Consider the following 20,014-nt stretch of genomic DNA (forward strand, 5'->3'; position numbering starts at 1 on the left):
AGATTATCAGCTAAATTGAAGCTGTTGATCTCCTTTCCCAGAAACTTCACATGACCGCTTTTTGCTATCACAGCTCCATTCACTAGTTCCTCAAGGCAGATAAACTATCACTAAGCACAGTGTCATCCTATCTGCCACCAGTCACCCTCTTGAACAAGTTGCTTCACTTCAAGTTGACGAACAACTCACCACCACTATCTGCCAGCTTCTGTGCCTCAGAATGGCACTAAACTGATGCATTGCAAAATGAGCTGAATGCCTTTAAGTTAGAGACCTTCCTTTCAATCTGTTTATATTCTGTTCATTTTCATCTGCAGGTACGGCATTTGTCTGGTGTAATCATAGAATTGTTTTGGTTGGAAAAGACCTCTAAGATTTGCTTCAAATGTATATGATCCAAAAGCCCACCATTTCTGAGAACATTTTCCCTTGCAGTGCCTGAGGACTTAGCCTGATAACTACAAATTCTCCAGGTGGCTGGCATTTAAAAGCAATGAGTCAGTACTGGGGATTATACCACTTGAATTCTACTGATTTCATTAACTCCCAAATATATGGCATGACTGAAGAAATGTCAGGCACAAAGGCCACTAAATTTACTACTTTCTAGGTGAATAAGCACTGGTATAGGACCCTTCCTTTGAATTCTGTGCTTCAAGGTTTGAATCTACAAAATAATCAATTATTATTTAGCAAGTGCTTCTCTTTGGTTAATCTGCACAATTATTCACACAGTCTTAACCTGTCTTTTCATTTTATGACTCTTCCCTCTAGCCTACTTTCAATCTTATCCATTTTCCGCCCAATTACCTTAGGAAAAACAAACCATCATCCTCTGTGTGTACATGTATGTATATTTATATCTGTCAGGCTTTTTCCTTTGTGTTCATGATTCTTCCAGCATACCTGCAAGACCCCAAATTTTGGGTCCAATGGCAAATTCCACCCAAATCTGAAGGATGGAGAGGAATCTCGAGAATATCAAACCACACTAACATCCCACGACCACCACCACCCTGTGATTTGGCAGCAGTGTAGTGACAGCTGTGCATGTAGATAATACAAGGTGAAGTCCACTCGAGATACACTCCTTGATGCAGCAGTTCCACTGTTTCTGATCCTCCAGGTATGTTTTCCCTCTCTAGCTGCCTCTCAATCTTTATTTTCTTAACCTGCAAAACTCATCCAAGGACAAACTTGCAAATACCAATACTTTTAAAGCTCATACATGACATGCTGGAAAGAGACAGCAAGTTTCTGACAAATTTCATGAACAGTGGTAGCAGGCAAACGAAACAGTACTGGGAAAACCAATGTTGCTCCGAGTCAGGGCTGCCACAGCTCCCCCCTCCTCATCCTTTGTCACTCACTCCTCTCTCATCCCCCACACCAGCTCTGGTGTTCACACAAGCATTTCAGGGAGTGGATCCACTGAAAACCAGCTCTGACAAAAAGAATGCTTAAAATCGGCCCAAGCAAGCACCTATTTCACCTGTAAAATACCTCAGGGCAGGAAAAGCTCCGGCTGAAACCTGCAACCAACCTATGAGATGCAAATTCCCAGCAAAACAAGCTTCATTCCTTCCAGTTCTCATAATTCCCCACTGGATTTTCTGATGGTGGGAAAGGCTTATATTTTGCCTCCTTAACAGTTCCTCTAGCCTATTCAAATCCCACTTTGATGGCCACACCCAATTTTGGCTTATTACTTCTTAATCTACTTCTGTTAAAAAAACAATAAATATTTCTGTATAAATCTGTGTATTTTTCAACAGAATAAAACATTATGCAATATAAGAAAGATGCTAGACTGCATGAAACATTTTGTAAAATGTTTTGGAGTAAAAAAAGCATGAAAATGCTCTGACTAGTGGAAATCTAAAAAGCTTTAAGTACTTTAAATTCAACAGGTAACACTTCTTTCTTTGAAACTTCTCGAGTTCCAAAATATAATGTCTCTTGCTCACTAGCTTCCAGTTTTTGACCCTAAATGGTTTGTCCCTTATATTTCCAGTGACTGAATTAGCTCAACCAAAAGGTTATTAGTCTATTTACTGCATATTCTAAGGAATGATATGGATGATATATTTATATATCAAAAACAGACATCAAAGTAGTCTACTTCTCAAGCATTATTTTTTTAAGTGATTGGACTATACAAATGTGAAATCCAGGGGTTTATACTCAACAGTTCTGACAACATACTTGAGAAGAAATACAAAATACATACAATCTTTGTTTACGAGGGTCATTATACATTCTTAATTATTCTATCTATGTCCTCTGAATACAGCAGATAAACTATCTTCTGCAACATTATTCTCAAAAAATAGAGTCTGCAGTGAACTGTTAGAACGAGGACATTTCTGGAAGTATCTTCCAACACGCTTAGTAGATCAGTCATAATATTTACATATACTCAAGTACTTTAAAATCTCAAGTTGTATTAACCAGCTGTCATCTTAGTGTCAAACTCCGGTCATTTTAATGTGAAAAAAGGGTCAGTACATTATTTCAGCTATTAGTACAACATTTCTTAGCTACTGAACCCCTATTAAACTATAAACGCCACTTTCCCACAGCAAGGCATTTCTGGAGCCTCTTCCACGCTGCATTTTATTCAGAATAAAATATCTGAATTAAAGAAGACAAAATAAATACACTGCATCAACACAAATTATTAAATGCTAACCATATAGCTGTCCAGACTGTACATAATGAAGACATTTTCACCGAGTGGTACAAACCTGGTCTGTGATTGCTACCTTTATTAAGTGAAGCTGAATTTTTATAGACTGGGCAATGCAGAACTGCTGCAGAACTGCACTGAACTCCCACAGGCTACTGCAGATTTAAAAATCCGAGTCTGTGTGTCTAGGAGTCTTCACTGCCAACTACAGAAAAGCTTTACAGAACAGGAAAATAGCTCTGAAGACCCTGCTATTAAGACTGAATATTACAGACACATTTGAAGTTTTTATTTTTTTCATGAGACCGTACATGCATAAAACCAAACAAACTTGCTAGTTGCTGTTAAAAAAACCAGGCTATTATCAAAGTACTGAGAAATAAACAGAAAGCATACTTTTACCAATTGGAAGTTTAACCAACTCAGGTGTTAATTGTAAAAAAAAAAAAAAGATAAAAAGATTGGGTTAGATGTGTTTGGCTTTTTTATTAATAGCTTGTATCACTTTAAGCCTATCAGAAGAGCATAATCCAAATGAAAACTCATTAAGTGTTCAAACTAGCAAACTAAATACTATGCTCAACAGAAGTTTACAGTAAAAGCCTTCCAGCCCAAAGAGAAAATAAACAACAAATCACTCTCTAATGTATGGCATGTCTATATACAGTAACTTCAAATTCTTCTCTGGGCTTAAGAACCTCATCTGCAATTTTAATACTACTTCAGAAAATTTCTGTGCAAGTACATTCATGTGCCCCACTACTCTTTAACAAAAAGAAGGGGAATTAAAAAAGCATTAGAAAAAAATGTTAGAGAATAGCTATGAAAACTCAGTCTTTCAATCTTGATTATGGATGCTTTTTAGAAGATGCCACCTTCCCAAACTTCTCTCTTGCAGGTCTAACTTCTTGTCTATATTGCAGAGCATAAACACACACATGCTTCAGCCCCTTCCAACATATAGGCAGCGTTCCTTTATCTTTTCTTACTAACACAGAGGATGAAATTTCACAAGAAATAGGGAAGTTCAAATCAGCTCAACCCTTGAGATGTTTGTCTTTCTACTGATATTCAGAAGTAAAGATCTACCATAAATGGGGTGGTGCTAGGGGGAAATCAGCACTCTCAAATTGATCAGAAATTATATAGTGCTCTCCTTTTATGAGACCTAAGTTTTATTATCCTTTACATATACAAATACACAAAAAGCGTATCATATTCAAAAATGTTTTGAAATAATCAAAGCTGCAAAATGAGTCAAAAGTTAAGAAATACTGACATTAAGACTTTAAATTCACTAGAAGAGCTAAAAAGCACATCTCTGACACTTAAGACATAACATCTTAAGTCTCTGCTGTGAAGCATTAGTAAGATCACTCCTCAACAAAATTTTTGTAATATGCTTTTTAATCACAGGAAGAAAAAGAATTTATTTTTGTCTTACTGTTGCTCCCTGCAAAGTCTGAAAAACCATAAACTTTTTGAGGGAGTTTTCAGTTATCAGGCAAATAGCTCAAAGAAATTTAACAAGTGATTTAAATCTAGCCTAAGTGAAAGCCACCAAAACTGGGTTTTAGTAATGGCTATTAAAAGAAATTAATACCTCTTTTAGCTACAATTTGTAATTCTTATGATACTATTACCAAAATACAACTGCCTGCCAAATCTAGCTCAGGGCTCCACAAGTAGCGACTAGCAGGCTGAAACAACCTGGCGAAACAAGAGTGACAGTGCTCCTGGATTTCACCTCTAAACATGTAGCTGATAAACACTGGTAAATCTAAAAGCCTAGGCTCAGTGCTGCCTCCCTCTCAGATACAGGAGTACTGGAAAATCCCATGGACCAGGGCAGGAGCTCTTAGGACTCCCCAACCTCATTCTGAACCACCAAATCTCCTTTCTTTATCCCTCTTCTCCTGTACTGCCCATTCCTAAATTTTAGCCAGCCTGGTTCCCTTAAATACTGGTGGAGTCCCTCTCTAGCATTTCTTACAGGGAAAGCAGAACCAAGGACCCTGATTCAAATTCTTTTGTCGTTATGCTTCCTTCCACTATCTCAGGAAACCATCTGTAAAGCAGAGAAAATACTTTCCAATGTTACTAGACGTTAGAAAGCTTAGTCGATGGGTGTTTACACAGCTTGCTAAAGGTTCTTGGATGACACGTGCTATATATGAAAAATTATTATCTGTACAATTGTCCACACATCACTTAGAGTAACACAAAACTGCTACTGAGGTGAAAGAAGAATATAGTTAAAAACAACACTTCACAATCACTAGATACAGTCCAACCAGAAAAGCAACACTTTTCCTTTTTTTTCTTTTTTTTTTCCTTTTTGTGTGGTACAGACCGAATAAGTGTTCTGTGTTTCTTAAAGGTCACTCTCAAAGCGTCCAAGAAATAATGGAATGAATTATTTCAGTTCAGGTGACATCACCCTACAAGTCAACAACTCCTCCCTTCTCCTTGATGCTGGTTACAAAGGATTTATAATTTGTTCCTGCTTTTCCTCAGTTTTTCGTTAAAAGAGTATACAAAATAAGAAAGAAGGGTTATTTGCAATCATTCTCATAGTCACTAGCTCTCTTCCTGGAAGAGAACTAACACAGGAGAGCTGGGAGGGGCTTGACCAAGCTGGCAATCCTTGAAACGCAGGACTGCGTTGCTTAAAGGGTGCCTCTGTTTTCATCAGGAAAAGCCACACATGCTTCAAAACCTCACTTAGTGTGCAGCCCCACAACTGCCACCATTTTGGCAGAACAAAGCCACACAAGGTTACATCATATATAGACCCACATGGGTTGTGCAAAACCACACCTGATAGGCAAGATCCAGTCATGTAAGAGACAGCAGCCACAGCTATTTTTGCCCAGTACCCAGTGAGAAAAAGTGGTGCAGTGCTATACAAAAAAGGACCTCAGGTGCTCATTGCCCACAGCACTTACTCAGGGTATGGGAGGTTGAAGCTCTGGGTTCTTCTCCGCCTGTGGACTCTCCAGCCCTTCTGTAAGAGTGATCAAACTCCCATGGGGCATGGTCTGCTTCTCGCTGAAGCTGTTATGCTTTGGAGAATAGTAATCATTTGCAAAAACGGTCCTCCAGAGGAGGAAAAAGCCATGGGAGAAGGGGGCAGGAAATGAACATCGGGTGCTGTTATGAGAAGTTCACCTAGGACAACAGCCATCATCTTTGTTCTGGCTTCTGTTCCCAAGACCACTTATACATCTATTTGGTAAGAGTTTTTAATTTAAGTCTTGTCTACGGAGCTCTCTGTTCCAAGAAAACTAAGCAGCAGGCATTCCTTGTTCTGCTCTTCACAGCAAGTTCTAACACCCTACACCACTATCAGAAACTAAGCATCATTAAGCTGATTCAGTTATTAGCACACCACGAATCACTGTTTGGCAGTATTGCACGTTTTTGTTTTTGTGTTTTTTTTTTTTTTGCTAAGTCTCTCTGAAGAAAATAAGACTCTTCACAACCACTGCCTTAAAAGTATTCCACATCAACAAGCAGCCTATTAAGCATTTAGATCCCAAATCTGACCCTTCTCTGCATACACAGAGTTTATCTGTGCAGGTAATATGGAAATCTACCATAAAACAACAACTGAAAGAAGTGACTGTGTGAAGGAAACTCAATGTATCTTCAACAAATTTTAAAAATTACTATTTATGGGGTTGTTCAAGCACTCAGAAGCATGTCAATAAACAGCTCTGATACCCTCTGACACCAGTAATTTACATCACAGAGGCCAAAAACCTTGTTGCAGTCCTGTACCTGGCAAGCAGAAGTGCTATTTATCATCACCGGATGCCCCAGGCTCTTCCAGCAATACACTCTTTCCCATTGCTGCTCACTAGCAGCAGTTCTATGAACTGAAACAGTGTGGTTTGTTCTGGTTTTTTTTTAAGAGAATAACTGCTACAGGATGTTCTAAAAAGTTTAAGCTGTTCCTTTAGGAAACAAAGCCAGCAGCCCCACCATTGTCCACACAGAATGCCTAACCTGATTCTACACAGGAATGCATCTGTTTCATCACGAAGAGCCCCAATAACATGAACTGAAAGCTTGTCAGCCACCTTCAGACACAGATGTTCACATATTATAAGTCAATTTCAATACTGTACAAATTCCACACAACCCAGGTATCGCAGATTTTTTATTTTTTTCATTCTGTGAAGAACAGTGGTGAAAGGAAAAAACTGAAACCTTAATAAACCTAGCGCTTTCAGACTTCAAACAAGGTTTATATACACAGAAGTTGCTTTATAAAAGAAGAGGCACAGATTAAGAATTTGGAGAGACAAGTACAGTCCATTAGCTTTGGATCTTACAAATATGTTGTTGTTTTAAAATCCACACAGCTTTCCTTTGTTCAAAAAGATATTTGCTAGGGGATTGTCTATGCATATATAAAATAAAGAGTAAGTATAGCTCTTTACTTTCAGGTATGTTACACAGTCTATTTGAATAATGAAAAAAGAGGAAAATACAGAATCACAGAATGTTAGGGATTGGAAGGGACCTCGAAACTAATGTATGAAATGGTAGTTTGGTCCAACTATTAAAATACCATCTTTCATTCATTAGAAAAAGTCTTTAGAAGCAACTTAAATCTATGCTAAATGCTGACCTACTAACTAGCCCTCAGAACTGCAAAGTCTTTAAAAATTACCTCATTGAATATGCCTGATTAGTTCTACATGATCATATTCTGTCTTGTAGGAAATTAAAAAAGAAAAAAACAAAAGTATGACCATGCCCTGACCTTGCCTCTATAAACACAACTTTAAAAAAACCCCACCCTGCTACCACTGTAAAGACTACAACACAGACTACAACACTTCCATACAATTTTGAATCCACTGAAAATAAAGCGTTTATTAGTTCCTTAACTGCAAGACAACACCTACTCACCCCATAATTAAGATTCTAAGATTTGCTATAGAAGTTGAGAGATTCAGGTTAAGCTCATAGATCTTCAAAATTAAATTACATATAAATCCTTGATATATTCTTCCATAAGACACATAGAAGCCATTGCAAAATATCTGAGCTCTAGTCCTCAAAATAAGCTGTGCAAATTTTAAATGGGTAATAAAAGTGGGATGAGTATCCATAATGTAAGCAGCAAATCACAACACGTGAATGTGCTACTTACAACTGAGATGGATACAGTGGTGACACTTAAGTGACTTGGCAGAAGAAAAAAAAAAAAAGAAAAAAAAAAAGAGTTTGCTCAAAATAATCAAACAGTAAGTCCTCCTAGAAAGTGAAGAGAATCCAATGACATTTACAAAGAACAAATGTAAAGTTTTTTTGGAACAAACACTGGGTAAACAATAGATGCACAGATCATTTCACACTAGGTGACCCTTATGCAAATACTTAAAATAGACACTCAAAACTAAGACAGACATAATTAAATCCCAGTATTTTGACTTTTACCTCACAATTCAGTTAAGAAATAAATCTTGCAATAGTTGCAGTACACCACAAATTCATACAAAATTAAATGTTAAAGACAGATTAATTTGAGGTTAGACTTAATAGTGCAGGATCAGAATCTGAGTAGTTAATATACACCGTGAATAAAGAATTAAATGCAGGTGGTTAGCATTCTCACTGCAGCATCATATTAAAAGGTTTTGAATTGTATCTGAAAGTTGTAACAACCTACACAAGCATCTACACATTAAAGAGGTTAGAAGTACAGTAGTATCTATAAAAATCCTTTGCAGTAACATCAGATAACTAAGTGTTGACAAGAACCTTCAAAACCCTCAAACTGTACAGCTCTTCATAAACTGCGATGTTATAGCCAGACACTGTGATAAATTTTTGCCAGCTGAGTAACAGTCTTAATGTTTATTGCCAGTGAAGTCTAATAGCATTACTGAGTTTTAATAACACAGTAAAACAGAGTAAGACTGTTTTGCACATCAGTGTAATCATGGGTAGGAAAACAGACAAATGAGGAAAAAGACAAAAGGCAAAAAGGGACAGTAGCAGCAACGGAAGGATAAAGAGTCGCAAAGAAACAAAAAGGCAGACTTCCAGAACTTTCATTTTATTATTTTGCTAATGTCTGCAGGTCCCATTTCTACACAAAACATAAATACCTTTAAAAAAATTACGATTTCACTATGCACAGTGCAATGAAACTGAACACAACTAAGTCTTTGGGTGCTAGTCATGCTCAGGAAAAAAAATAAAGTAAGTTTAAAATTCTTAGATGATTATGTGAATTATTTACCCATGCCAGTTCCAGCTGGTGCAATCTCTCTGGAGAAGATTTCTACAGCTTCTTTTTGCTTATGGTGTACAGCAAGCCAAATAACAGCTTCCCGAGGGCCCTGCTTCAAAAAAACTAGAAATTAGATTAGCTTAGATGTAGAACATCAGTTAAATTTATCAAACTGAAAAATAACTGTAGCTTAGCATTCAAGTTAAATCTAATGGACACGTTTAGTGCTCACTGCTACAAACTACAATTTTTCATTCAGTGACTTTTCATCCAGCATCACTATAATTTTCTGCTAATGTTTTATTACCTTTGTTATTTTGCTACCATGAAATCAACTATTGGATATTTCAGACTGCTAGGACACTGTTGTGCTTCTCCAGCATTCTCAGAGAATCATGCACTATAGCTAACAGTAGTTTATAAGAAACTAAATACTTGGCTTCACTCTCAGTGGAACTGGCAAACAAACTTTCCTCTTATTTTAAGTGCACTGAGAATACTTTGGGGTCAAATACTTCGGGCTCTGAGCAACCTGATCTAGCGGAAGGTGTCCCTGCTCACTGCAGGTGGGTTGGACTGGATGATCTTTAAAGGTCCCTTCCAACCCAAATCATTCTATGATTCTGTAAGTTAGAGAGCGAGGTTTACTTCTCTTAGCATCAAGAAGCAAGCAGATCTTCTCACGGAAAAGAATTCAAACCTAATCCTTTGGGAGTTAAATGGGAGAACGGAGCTTATAAAAGCCACATTTCCAGAGAAAAGAGCAGACACTCTTCTAAAGGTAAACCCAACCAGTACTCTGCTCTCTATAGTCAACTAATACACCCACCCTTACAGATAAGCACACTCTTTCACTTAAGATTTTACTTCTCTCAAAATCTCTTTTCTGCCACTGAAAGATCTGATATTGGAATCAATATACTGGCAAAAGCCTTAGAGTGAACATTAAGTCTCACTGAGGGCAAAGACTGTATTTATTCAAAAATTTGCATCCACCCGTTAGAACCACCTTTGGTCTACCTTTGAATCTCTAAAAATGTGAAACCTGCTCAAAATACAAGTCTGTCCCAAGTGTCTCTTAATTGTCCCAAAGCCCAAGCACAGCCATTTCCATCATAGATATGAAATGGAACTGCAGAAGGTCTCAAAATCTACTGGTCAGGAGTTTCTCACACAGCACTACTTCAACTATGGAGTTCTGCAGCAAGGTATTTCTTCTCTCTGGTCAGCAGCTCTCTGGAAGTCAACTTTTTTTTTTGTTAATGAGCACAAAGAAAGTTTCCAAAAGTTCTTTGGTAACCTTACATGAAATTCTTTGCTTACTTAAGTCAATGTAAAATTCAAAGGAGGAGAAGTTTGACTACAAGATACTAGGGGATTTCTTCCAGTGTCCATGTCCTTTTTTTATATCAACAGAAAAAGATGTAGTATGTTTTTCATGCTTTCATGAAATAAAGTTCGGGGGTTTTTTTTTGTTATTCTAAAAACCTCAGAGAACTTCATAACTCTAAATGCCCTGTCTAAAGAATTCTTGGAGATTTGGTAGCTATTCCACTAAAAATGTAGAAAAATAAAGGAAAATTGAACATACAGCTACTTAGGATACTGAAGAGGACATCTTCCTGGAAGAAAGGAAGAACTGGATTTTGGAAGATCCAAGCCCTTCTGAATCTATGCCAGATATTTGCTATACCAGGAAATGAACATACTTGACTAAGTAACCCATTTTTAGTTTATTCCAACTTTTTTCCTTACATATAATAATTTCTGAAGCATTTAGTAGTTCCCATTTGTGCATAAAATCATGAAGAATATTTTAAAATAACAGTTTTCCTCCTAGTGTAACACTTAACATATTTTAGCAAAAAGTCTATTTCTTTACAAATACAGAACCCAGTGACATTTCTGAAAGCAGCAGAGATTAAATAACTCAGCAGACAGGAAGGACACAGATGCTGCTAGAATTCAACAGCCCCAACTTCAAAATGCAAGGGTTGAGGTGTGGAGCAGAGGGGACATGTTTTTTTGGTCAGATGAAAAGAACGGAGCCATGACTCCTTAAAGGAGTCCTCCCTCCTTTGGGCTAAGGAACAGCATCATCCTACACAGCATCAAATTTTTCATGACTCAGCACTGGAAAGACAGAGGAATCTTTCTTCATGCTAACAGCACCTTGCATCGAATAGCTAGGAACAGGAGAGAAAAGATAAACACCTGGGAGTTGTTACAATATGCAGGCAGTTGTTAGATGAGCTGAATTAAAGTGATCAAACAAAACCACATCTCATCCTTCTTGCTGCATGTTTTGATGTTTATTCACTACCCAAAGTTGAATGCATGTCCCTGATTTCAAGAACTAGAAGTCATGTCAGAAACAATTACAAAATTACTTGAAGCAATTATCAATCTACACAGCTGGCAGTGAAAAATGCTAGACTATTATGCCTAACGAAACAGAAATTTACTCATTAGAATTCTCGTAAATTTAACAGTATCATAACAAAACAAACTGTCCTTTTCCCCTCTCTCAAATTTTAAGATTTAACATTTTAAACTTTAAAAAAATTTTTTTCCCCTCTTCAAAACAGCCCGAGAAACTATACGCTGGATCTGAACTCCTGAATTGCTCGTCTTTTAATGCATCTCCTAACTCCAGTGCTACTTGTTTTAGCTGCCCCCATTTCTGTAAAGCTGCATTCTTTAAAAACATTATATAAACCAACAAATTTAATACGAGCTTTTGAAATACTGATGTCTTGTGTATTAGTATCATTTTCCTGTGTGTATACAGCACATTTTTCCCAAAAGCAATACTGTTGAACATGTCAACATTTGAAAATCTCAAGTCAATTTCAGGAATTTAAGTAACTTCAGGAATGTAGGAACATGGATGTATTTCCTAGTGGCAGCTGCTGAAATGGTGTTTATCATAAATGTTGTAATACGCTGCACCAAGCATTCTGGCTATTGTAAGAGTATCCCAAAGAGACCATTATGTTAACAGACTACTAAATCCTCTATTCCAACTCAAATACACAACAAAACCTCAACACAAACAAGCTCACTTATGCCAGCTTATACCAAGGGAGGAAGACTTCCTGACTTTATAGCTGGTGATCAGCTAAAACCCAGTACTGGAGGGCCTTCTTGGTTAAGCATGTTTAAACCTAAGTCCTAAATATTCACGAAGTCGAAAGATGATTTTTCTCTACTTCCTATTCTAGTGGCATATCCCCACAGAGGTACTCTGAGGTACTGTAATGGTAAATAAAGTTGCTTTTATCTTTCTTAAGTACCCCTGTGTAGACATACAGGAAGACACACACAGTTCATTTCTCAGTCTCCAAGCTCCCAGCCTCGAAAATACCTGCCACAATACTATTGTGTAGGAAATCCTGCAAACTTGATTCACATTTTTATTAGTTTATCTTGATACCATGTAGGCAAACCCTAAAATGAGTTTAGCAGAGCCAAGGTAGGAGATGTTATATTATTTCATCAGATCATGTATCACTGAAATGATAGAAATTTCCTTCTGTGAATACGGAAACAGACGTCCTGATCAAGGTAATATAAATTACAAATCAATCAATTTTCCAATTTAAAAAAGCTTCACTAGATTGTTATAAAAATTGTTGCTACATAGAAAATATGCAGCCATGCCACAAACTCTACAAATGTTTTTTGGGGTTTTTGTTTGTTTGTTTGGTTTTTTTTTTTTATATTCAGTGTTCCCAAAGCTATCAAGAGATTCATTAAATTACTACAAATAATTAATATGAAATACTCTTGCAGAAAACACTTATGCATTCACATCTGCTTCCTGGTTCTAAACTGTACCATGTCTTCAAGATTCCATTTAAGTTCTAGGTTTATTTCCTTGCCCACAGATGCAAGATACAACAGAAAATAATAGGCTGAATCCTGTTTTGAGTGGGTGAACCCAGTATTAAAACTGGATATATAGACTATTTTAAAGTAATTTATCTTACAGTATCATAATTAAAACAACAAAATAGCAAAACAAAGTTATACTTCATCAAGTCTTAACAACGTGTTGTAAATTGGTTAACAAAAAGTTAGCAGAAAACTAACAGACACAGTACATACGGTTTTTATATAACAAACTGTAATACCTGATGTACTATTATTAATAGATACCTTTCACATGAAACACATCCAGTATTTCTAAACCATGAACTCAAGGACGTTGTGACACTACCATGACCCCTTCTTCCTCCTCAACAGAAAACCACAGAGCAGGATATATCAAAAAATTAACCACTACTAGGGTTACTCAGTGCTGATTCAGGTCCCTTTCTTGCTCATGCTGGGCTGCTCTTGACAAAGCAAGCTATCAGAGTGCCAAGCAACAACCATGTTAACAGGCGGGGAAGACTGAGCGAGGAACGGAGGCAGCATTTCTTGATTTCTCAAGGATACTTTGTGTTAGGAACAGTCAATGCTTCACACAGCAGCTCAGAATACAGTGTACAGCCCTCCATAAGCCCACGATATACAGTGATTTCACCGCCGCAAAGGCAAACCTTTGCACTCAGTTTGACAGACCTCTGTGAGAATTAGTCCAACCATACCAGACACCTACACCAAGCTCCAAATATTATTCAGCTTATCCTGTCTTAGTATTAATACACGTATTTGCTTCTCTTCTTTAAATTTAGATGGTAGAATCTTCAAAGCAGGAACTGTTTTCCTTATGTGTTAATATACTGCCTAACATAACATGGCTCTGGTTTTGAGCGCTGTTGTTTGCAACCTGAATAACCACATCTAATTTTGTATGGAAAGACATGATAGTAAAGAGCGTTTAAGAGACTACATTATTCCTACCTGGAGCCCTAACGAACAGATGTTTTCCTTAGGATTCTATGACTTTGTATTTTTTAAATGGAAAAGCAAACCCTCACTCGCCACCCCTTTTTCTCAAGCTGCTACGTCTGCCTTCCAGATGAAAACTCCTCTGGTTAGTTTCTTCTAAACTGTTGGAGGCACCAGGTGAAGGCAATAGAACAATTTCCTGTATTTCAGCCTCAGCTCTCACATCCTATTTCAGGCATCTATTAGAAGCACATACAGAGATAACGCTCTATTTACTTTTGATACAAGACCTGGGAGTTGAGGCTGGAAATACAGAAAATACTACAAATAGTCAATTTCATTTGGAAAATTTATTTAACGTACCATAAGCAAGGCAAACTGAACAAATCATTATTCACTCTATACAACAAGACAGAAAGCTTTCTATGTAACAATTTAATTAAAGAACGTATTACAATGCATAATCATAAGGAGCTGGTATAAACAGAACTCAGTCAAGTTCAACATCTGGACCATCTGTTCCTATGTTTCAAAATTTTGATTCTGCAATCTCAGTAACACACTTAACATTTCAGGGTTTATGGTCCTAAAAGAAAAAAGACCACGTTATAAAGCTGGTTCATGGGGAAGCAACGCTTGCTGCTGTGCAGAATGAAATTGAAGCTCAAGCACTTAAATGGACAGCTGCAGCTTACCCAATTTCTAAGAACACTTAATTTCTATAGTAAGAAGTTTGCTGCCTTTCTCCACATCACGTTCCTGTTTTCTATACATACAGAGTCAGCTATTTTAAGTGTTGGCGCTCCCAAGATTAAACTCAGAGCTGAGTTTTGTCACACGTACGTTAAAGAGTTTTGCAAGACTGTCATTGAAAAAAGAATTAGATACTACTGTCTTGGAAAAAAATAAACTAAATATTTAAAGTCCATGTAAGTGAGGACAAGATTTCATAGAATGGTTTGGGTTGGAAGGGACCTTAAAGATCATCTAGTTCCAACCCCCCTGCCACAGGCAGGGACACCTTTCCACTAGACCAGGTTGCTCAAAGCCTTATCCAATCTGGCCTTAAACACTGCCAGGGAGGGGGCAGCCACAACTTCTCTGGGCAACCTGTGCCAGTGTCTCACCACCCTCACAGTCAAGAATTTCTTCCTAAGATCTAATCTAAATCTACCCTCTCTCAGTTTAAAACCGTTCCCCCTCATTCTATCACTACATGTCCTTGTAAAAAGCCCCTCTCCAGCTTTCCTGTAGGCCCCCTTCAGGTACTGGAAGGCTGCTATGAGGTCTCCCCGGAGCCTTCTCTTCTCCAGGCTGAAGAGCCACAACTCTCTCAGCCTGTCTTCATAGGAGAGGTGCTCCAGCCCTCTGATCATCTTCATGGTCCTCCTCTGGACTCGCTTCAATGGCTCCATGTCCCTCTTATGTTGGGGGCCCCAGACCTGGATGCAGTACTCCAGGTGGGGTCTCACGAGAGCAGAGTAGAGGGGGAGAATCACCTCCCTCGACCTGCTGGCCACGCTTCTTTTGATGAAGCCCAGAATACAGTTGGCTTTCTGAGCTGCAAGCACGCACATTGCAGGCTCATGTTAAGCTTCTCGTCAACCATCACCCCCAAGTCCTTCTCCTCAGGGCTGCTCTCAATCCATTCTCCGCCCAGCCTGTATTTATGCTTGGGATTGCCCTGACCCACATGCAGGACCTTGCACTTGGCCTTGTTGAACTTCATGCAGTTCACACAGGCCCAGCTCTCAAGCCTGTCAAGGTCCCTCTGGATGGCATCCCTTCCCTCCAGCGTGTCGACCACACTGCACAGCTTGGTGTCATTGGCAAACTTGCTGAGGGCACACTCAATCCCACTGTCCATGTCGCCAACAAAGATGCTAAACAGCGCCAGTCCCAATGCTGACTCCTGCGGAACGCCACTCGTCACTGGTCTCCACATGGACATCAAGCCGTTGACCGCAACTCTCAGTGCAACCATCCAGCCAATTCCTCATCCACCGAGTGGTCCATCCATCAAGTCCGTGTCTCTGGAATTTGTAGACAAGGATGTTGTGCAGGACAGTGTCAAATGCTTTGCAGAAGTCCAGATAGATGGTGTCAGTTGCTCTTCCCTTGTCCACCACCGCTGTAACCTCATTGTAGAAGGCCACCAGATTTCTCAGGCTTGATTTGCCCTTAGTGAAGCCATGTTGGCTGTTGCCAATCACCTCCTTATTTTCCATGTGCCTTAGCACAGTTTCCAGGAGGATCTGCTCCATGATCTTGTCAGGCACAGACGTGAGACCGACTGGCCTGTAGTTCCCTGGGTCTTCCTTTTTCCCCTTCTTGAAGATGGGGGGTTATGTTTCCCTTTTCCAGTCAGCAGGAACTTCCCCAGACTGCCACAACTTCTCAAAAATGATGGATAGCGGCTTAGCAACTTCATCTGCCAGTTCCCTCAGGTCCCACAGAGGCACCTCATAAGGTCCCATGGACTTGTGCAATTTCAGGTTCCTTAGATGGTCTCAAATCTGATCTTCTTCTACAGTGGGCAGTTCTTTATTCTCCCAGTCCCTGCCTTTGCCTTCTGTGACTTGGGCAGTGTGGCTTGAGCACTTGCTGGTGAAGACTGAGGCAAAAAAGTCAGTCTTTTACATAGTCTTTCCTTTAAAAAGGACTTTCATATTCTAGATTAGGAAAACAGACCATGGGTATCACAGCTGCAGTGCCTATGGTCATCATTCATATTCTTACATATGAATTTATTAAGTCACAAAATACAATGCAGAATTATATAGTTGAAGACTATTTCACAAATAGTACTCTCAGACAGTTTTAAAATTGCACAGGCAACGATAATTCTGCCATTTCCTGACTCTGCAATCTTTATAATGTGGTCTTTTAGAGTTACATCTAATGCAATTTAAGCCTACATCATAAGAACTTTTATAAGAAGATTTTTTTTATTTAGATGCACAACATTAGAACAGACTATAACAACATTTTTGTAAGATTTCATATCAGTGCTTCTGGAAGATCCAATACTGCAAAGACCTTGTCAGTGTTAATTTTCTACACCAAGTAGTGACACTGAACTCTTTCCAAGATGATGGGGTGAAATTCCCAAGATGATAGTGACTTCCTTTAAAGTTGTGGAAAAGATAACAATATGGAGAGATTAAAAGAGGTCAGCAAAAGTTTAAGAACACTCCACTGAATACTTACACCATCTATACTCCTTCTAGCATGAGGTCCATATGTATCTTCAGACCCTAAAACCTGTACGTTAACTGCACTGTAATCTTCATACCCAAGCTGACTGAAAATAAGACGAGTCCTGCAACAAATGATTTTTTTTTTAATTAGTAAACTGCCTCAAAATGATTATCTGAAGTAGCCCTGCGTGGTCCGCAGGAGTTAGCTCTGTAATGCAAACTGGACCATGAATACTTTACACTAAACAAATATATCTGAATACTACAAATCAAGTGATTACTGACAAGGAAGTTATGCCTCTGAATTTATCCCTAGGATTCAAATTGAGCCTTCTGTTTATTCAAATTATTTGAAAGATGACAGGCAAAGACAAACAAATGGATTTCAGCTCTTACTTTTATCTTTAAAACAAAGACAGCTTGAAATGTAATTACAGTATATGCAGTCTTCCTGGTTTTCATACTGGTAATTCAGTTCTTAACTCTGTTTCTGCTATTAGGCATTATGAACTACCAATAAATACATGAAACTACCTCATTACTTCACAGGCACCAATGAAGAAAAACTGAATTATTCAAACTTTAAAGGTATTTATTTGGGATTAATGAACATACAACTCAAATGCCAAAAAGTAGATGAAGTTTTTAAAGAGAACATTTCTTCATTACTCATGCCTTCCCAGCCTGGCACTGAGATCCCTCAAACTCTTTCTACAAGGATATTTCCACCAAAAGCACATTGTGTCAGGAGTGCCAAGTTTGTGCAATCATGATTAATAATGGGGGTGAACATTACCTTCTTTTTATATACCATGAAAACATACATTGCTTTAAGAGAGCCAAGAATACTGGTTTTGACAAATATTAAATTTGGATTAAATAGACTGTTTGCAACATCTCTTAGAAAACAGCCCAACTCTCAAGCACTGAAACTGAAAATGACTGCTATAGTTTTAAAAAAATTATCATATGAAGTCCAAAATCAAAAAACACAGTAAAAAAAAGTTCGAAAAAAGTTTTAAGATAATCCAGCTGTTAAAAGCAGTCCAACTTATTAACATGTTGCAGTTTAGAAAAATAAGTTAAATTCTGAAGCATCTAAACTGTTTTCCCAATAATCTTCGTCTGGCACCCTTCTAGCTGTATAGAAGATTTTATCAGTTGAAACATTGGAATTATGTTAGGATGAGAAAAATATTTTGCATCAGTGGAACATTTTGAAGACACTGTTAATATATCACCATTGTTGTAAATATTAGCATGGTACCTGTAAAGAGGTGAAGGTGGTCCATGTACCACAAATGAGGCCATCTTTATTTTGATGACCACAGAAAGACAGATACTTGATTTAAGGTACCTGAATTTGCAAACCGTGTTTGTAATAAGTTATTTTAAGTTATTTAACTACAAACATTACAGATAGATATACTAGAGTTCAAAACACATTCTGTGGGTAATTCTCTGACAGTGATTAGAATAGCTTAACTCTTATTCTATGATCTGGATTGACATACACAAATCTTTCGAACATGCTGAATAAACAATTCCATACATTAAGCTGTTTAAGACTCTGAGGTGGAGAATATATTGATGGGCAATACTGTATATTGTGATTTTTAATGCACAGAACAAGCCACAGCTGCTCCAGGCATGCCTCATGGGCTAGAGGCCACTTCTCAAGCCTGTTAACCAGCCTATGGCTGTCTCCCATCAGCCTTCTTCTGAGGATTACTCAGGACAGCACAGTAAGCAGGCTGAATTAATTTGCTAGTGGTCACAGAGGCAGCAGCACTACAAGCTGTTTCAATCGGGCAAAAGATTCAGGTAGTCCAGTCTGAAATAATGTCCAAGAGCAAACATGAAAGGGAAAATATACCTTTTTTTTTTTTTCCCCAAATAATCACCTAGCTTCTAAGAAGATTGCTTTTCAGGGACTTATGAGTCCCTGAGTCTTGGTATTTAACAGCTCTTGAAGGGTTTTTTTCTTCATTCATTTTCTCAGTAAGTCTTGGACATGTACACTTCTAGCATTCACACCACTCTGAAGAAAGGGATTCCATAGCTTAGTTACACATCCCGTATCAGCCCGCTCTCATCTGCTATGTCTCTTGAGGGAAGTCACACAGCTCCTCCTTCATCACAGCGCTGTACGCGAGCACAGGAGCAATAAGTCACTCTAAGTCCACAGTAAACCTTGCATTTCTGACACGTCTATCCTAGTGTACTTGCTGCACGGGTCTATAATAGGATGGAGGGGAAGTTATACCTAAAACATGGCACAAAGAGATAGATCTCTTAACTAGAAAGACTGGGACTATTGGAGTAAATGCTCAGGGACTTCTGCGAGGATATGGAATTATATTTAAGAGGAATCCCTCCTCGCCCAAATATACTGGTATGACAATATGACTGAACGTTTATCAGGCTGTCTTACAATTGTAAAATTGTTCTAGCAAACAAAATGAGTCACATTTTACAAGGTACTAAGATAATTTTGTTTAAAACAGAAACTTGGTAAACTGCCTACATTTCATGTCACTGAGATTTCTGATAAAAAGAAGTTCTGTGAAAATAAGTGAAAAGTAGTTTCACTTGGGTTTCTCTCTGGCACCTAATAAAATTTAATCTGAATCACAGCTTTTCCCTCATTAATTTGTGTTTCTCTCCACTATCCAGCCATCTGTTTTCAACAATATTTGAGATGTTTCTCGCTCTTGTCAAATGTAGCTGAAGTGTAGGTGTATGTTGAAAACAGATTTCCTAAACAGGCTACTTAAGTCTTGAAATGTCCCCCCAATTGGAGTATTATAATCTTCTAGGGTTCTTACAAGGTTAACATGGTTGCCATCGTATGTCACAGTTCTATCCTCATCATCTCTGAAAACAAAAAAGCCAAAGCCCCTTCCAAGACTCAAATACTAACCTTTGCAGAATACTTTCCGCAGTGCGTTTTCCTTTTTGTACTGCCTTTGGACCTCCCACTGGACAGACAGCAGTAGTTCTGAAGCCATCAAGGTAAGTGGCATTTACCTA

At 38.2% G+C, this 20,014-nt stretch overlaps 1 protein-coding gene across 1 annotated transcript in view; it reads right to left on the bottom strand.

Annotated features, from left to right (window-relative positions):
• Positions 1 to 20,014, bottom strand: part of LOC137665290 (uncharacterized) — a 71,544-nt gene that overhangs the window by 26,804 nt on the left and 24,726 nt on the right. Inside the window, exons 11-13 of the mRNA XM_068404162.1 lie at positions 19,905 to 20,011; positions 16,992 to 17,103; positions 8,952 to 9,051 (exon numbers count right to left, since the gene is read on the bottom strand). Of these exons, the coding sequence (XP_068260263.1) occupies positions 8,952 to 9,051; positions 16,992 to 17,103; positions 19,905 to 20,011 (319 nt within the window). The remainder of the gene's footprint in view (positions 1 to 8,951; positions 9,052 to 16,991; positions 17,104 to 19,904; positions 20,012 to 20,014) is intronic.

This window comes from Nyctibius grandis, chromosome 6 (genome assembly GCF_013368605.1).
Source record: "Nyctibius grandis isolate bNycGra1 chromosome 6, bNycGra1.pri, whole genome shotgun sequence".
In the NCBI taxonomy this organism is placed as follows: Eukaryota; Metazoa; Chordata; class Aves; order Nyctibiiformes; family Nyctibiidae; genus Nyctibius; species Nyctibius grandis.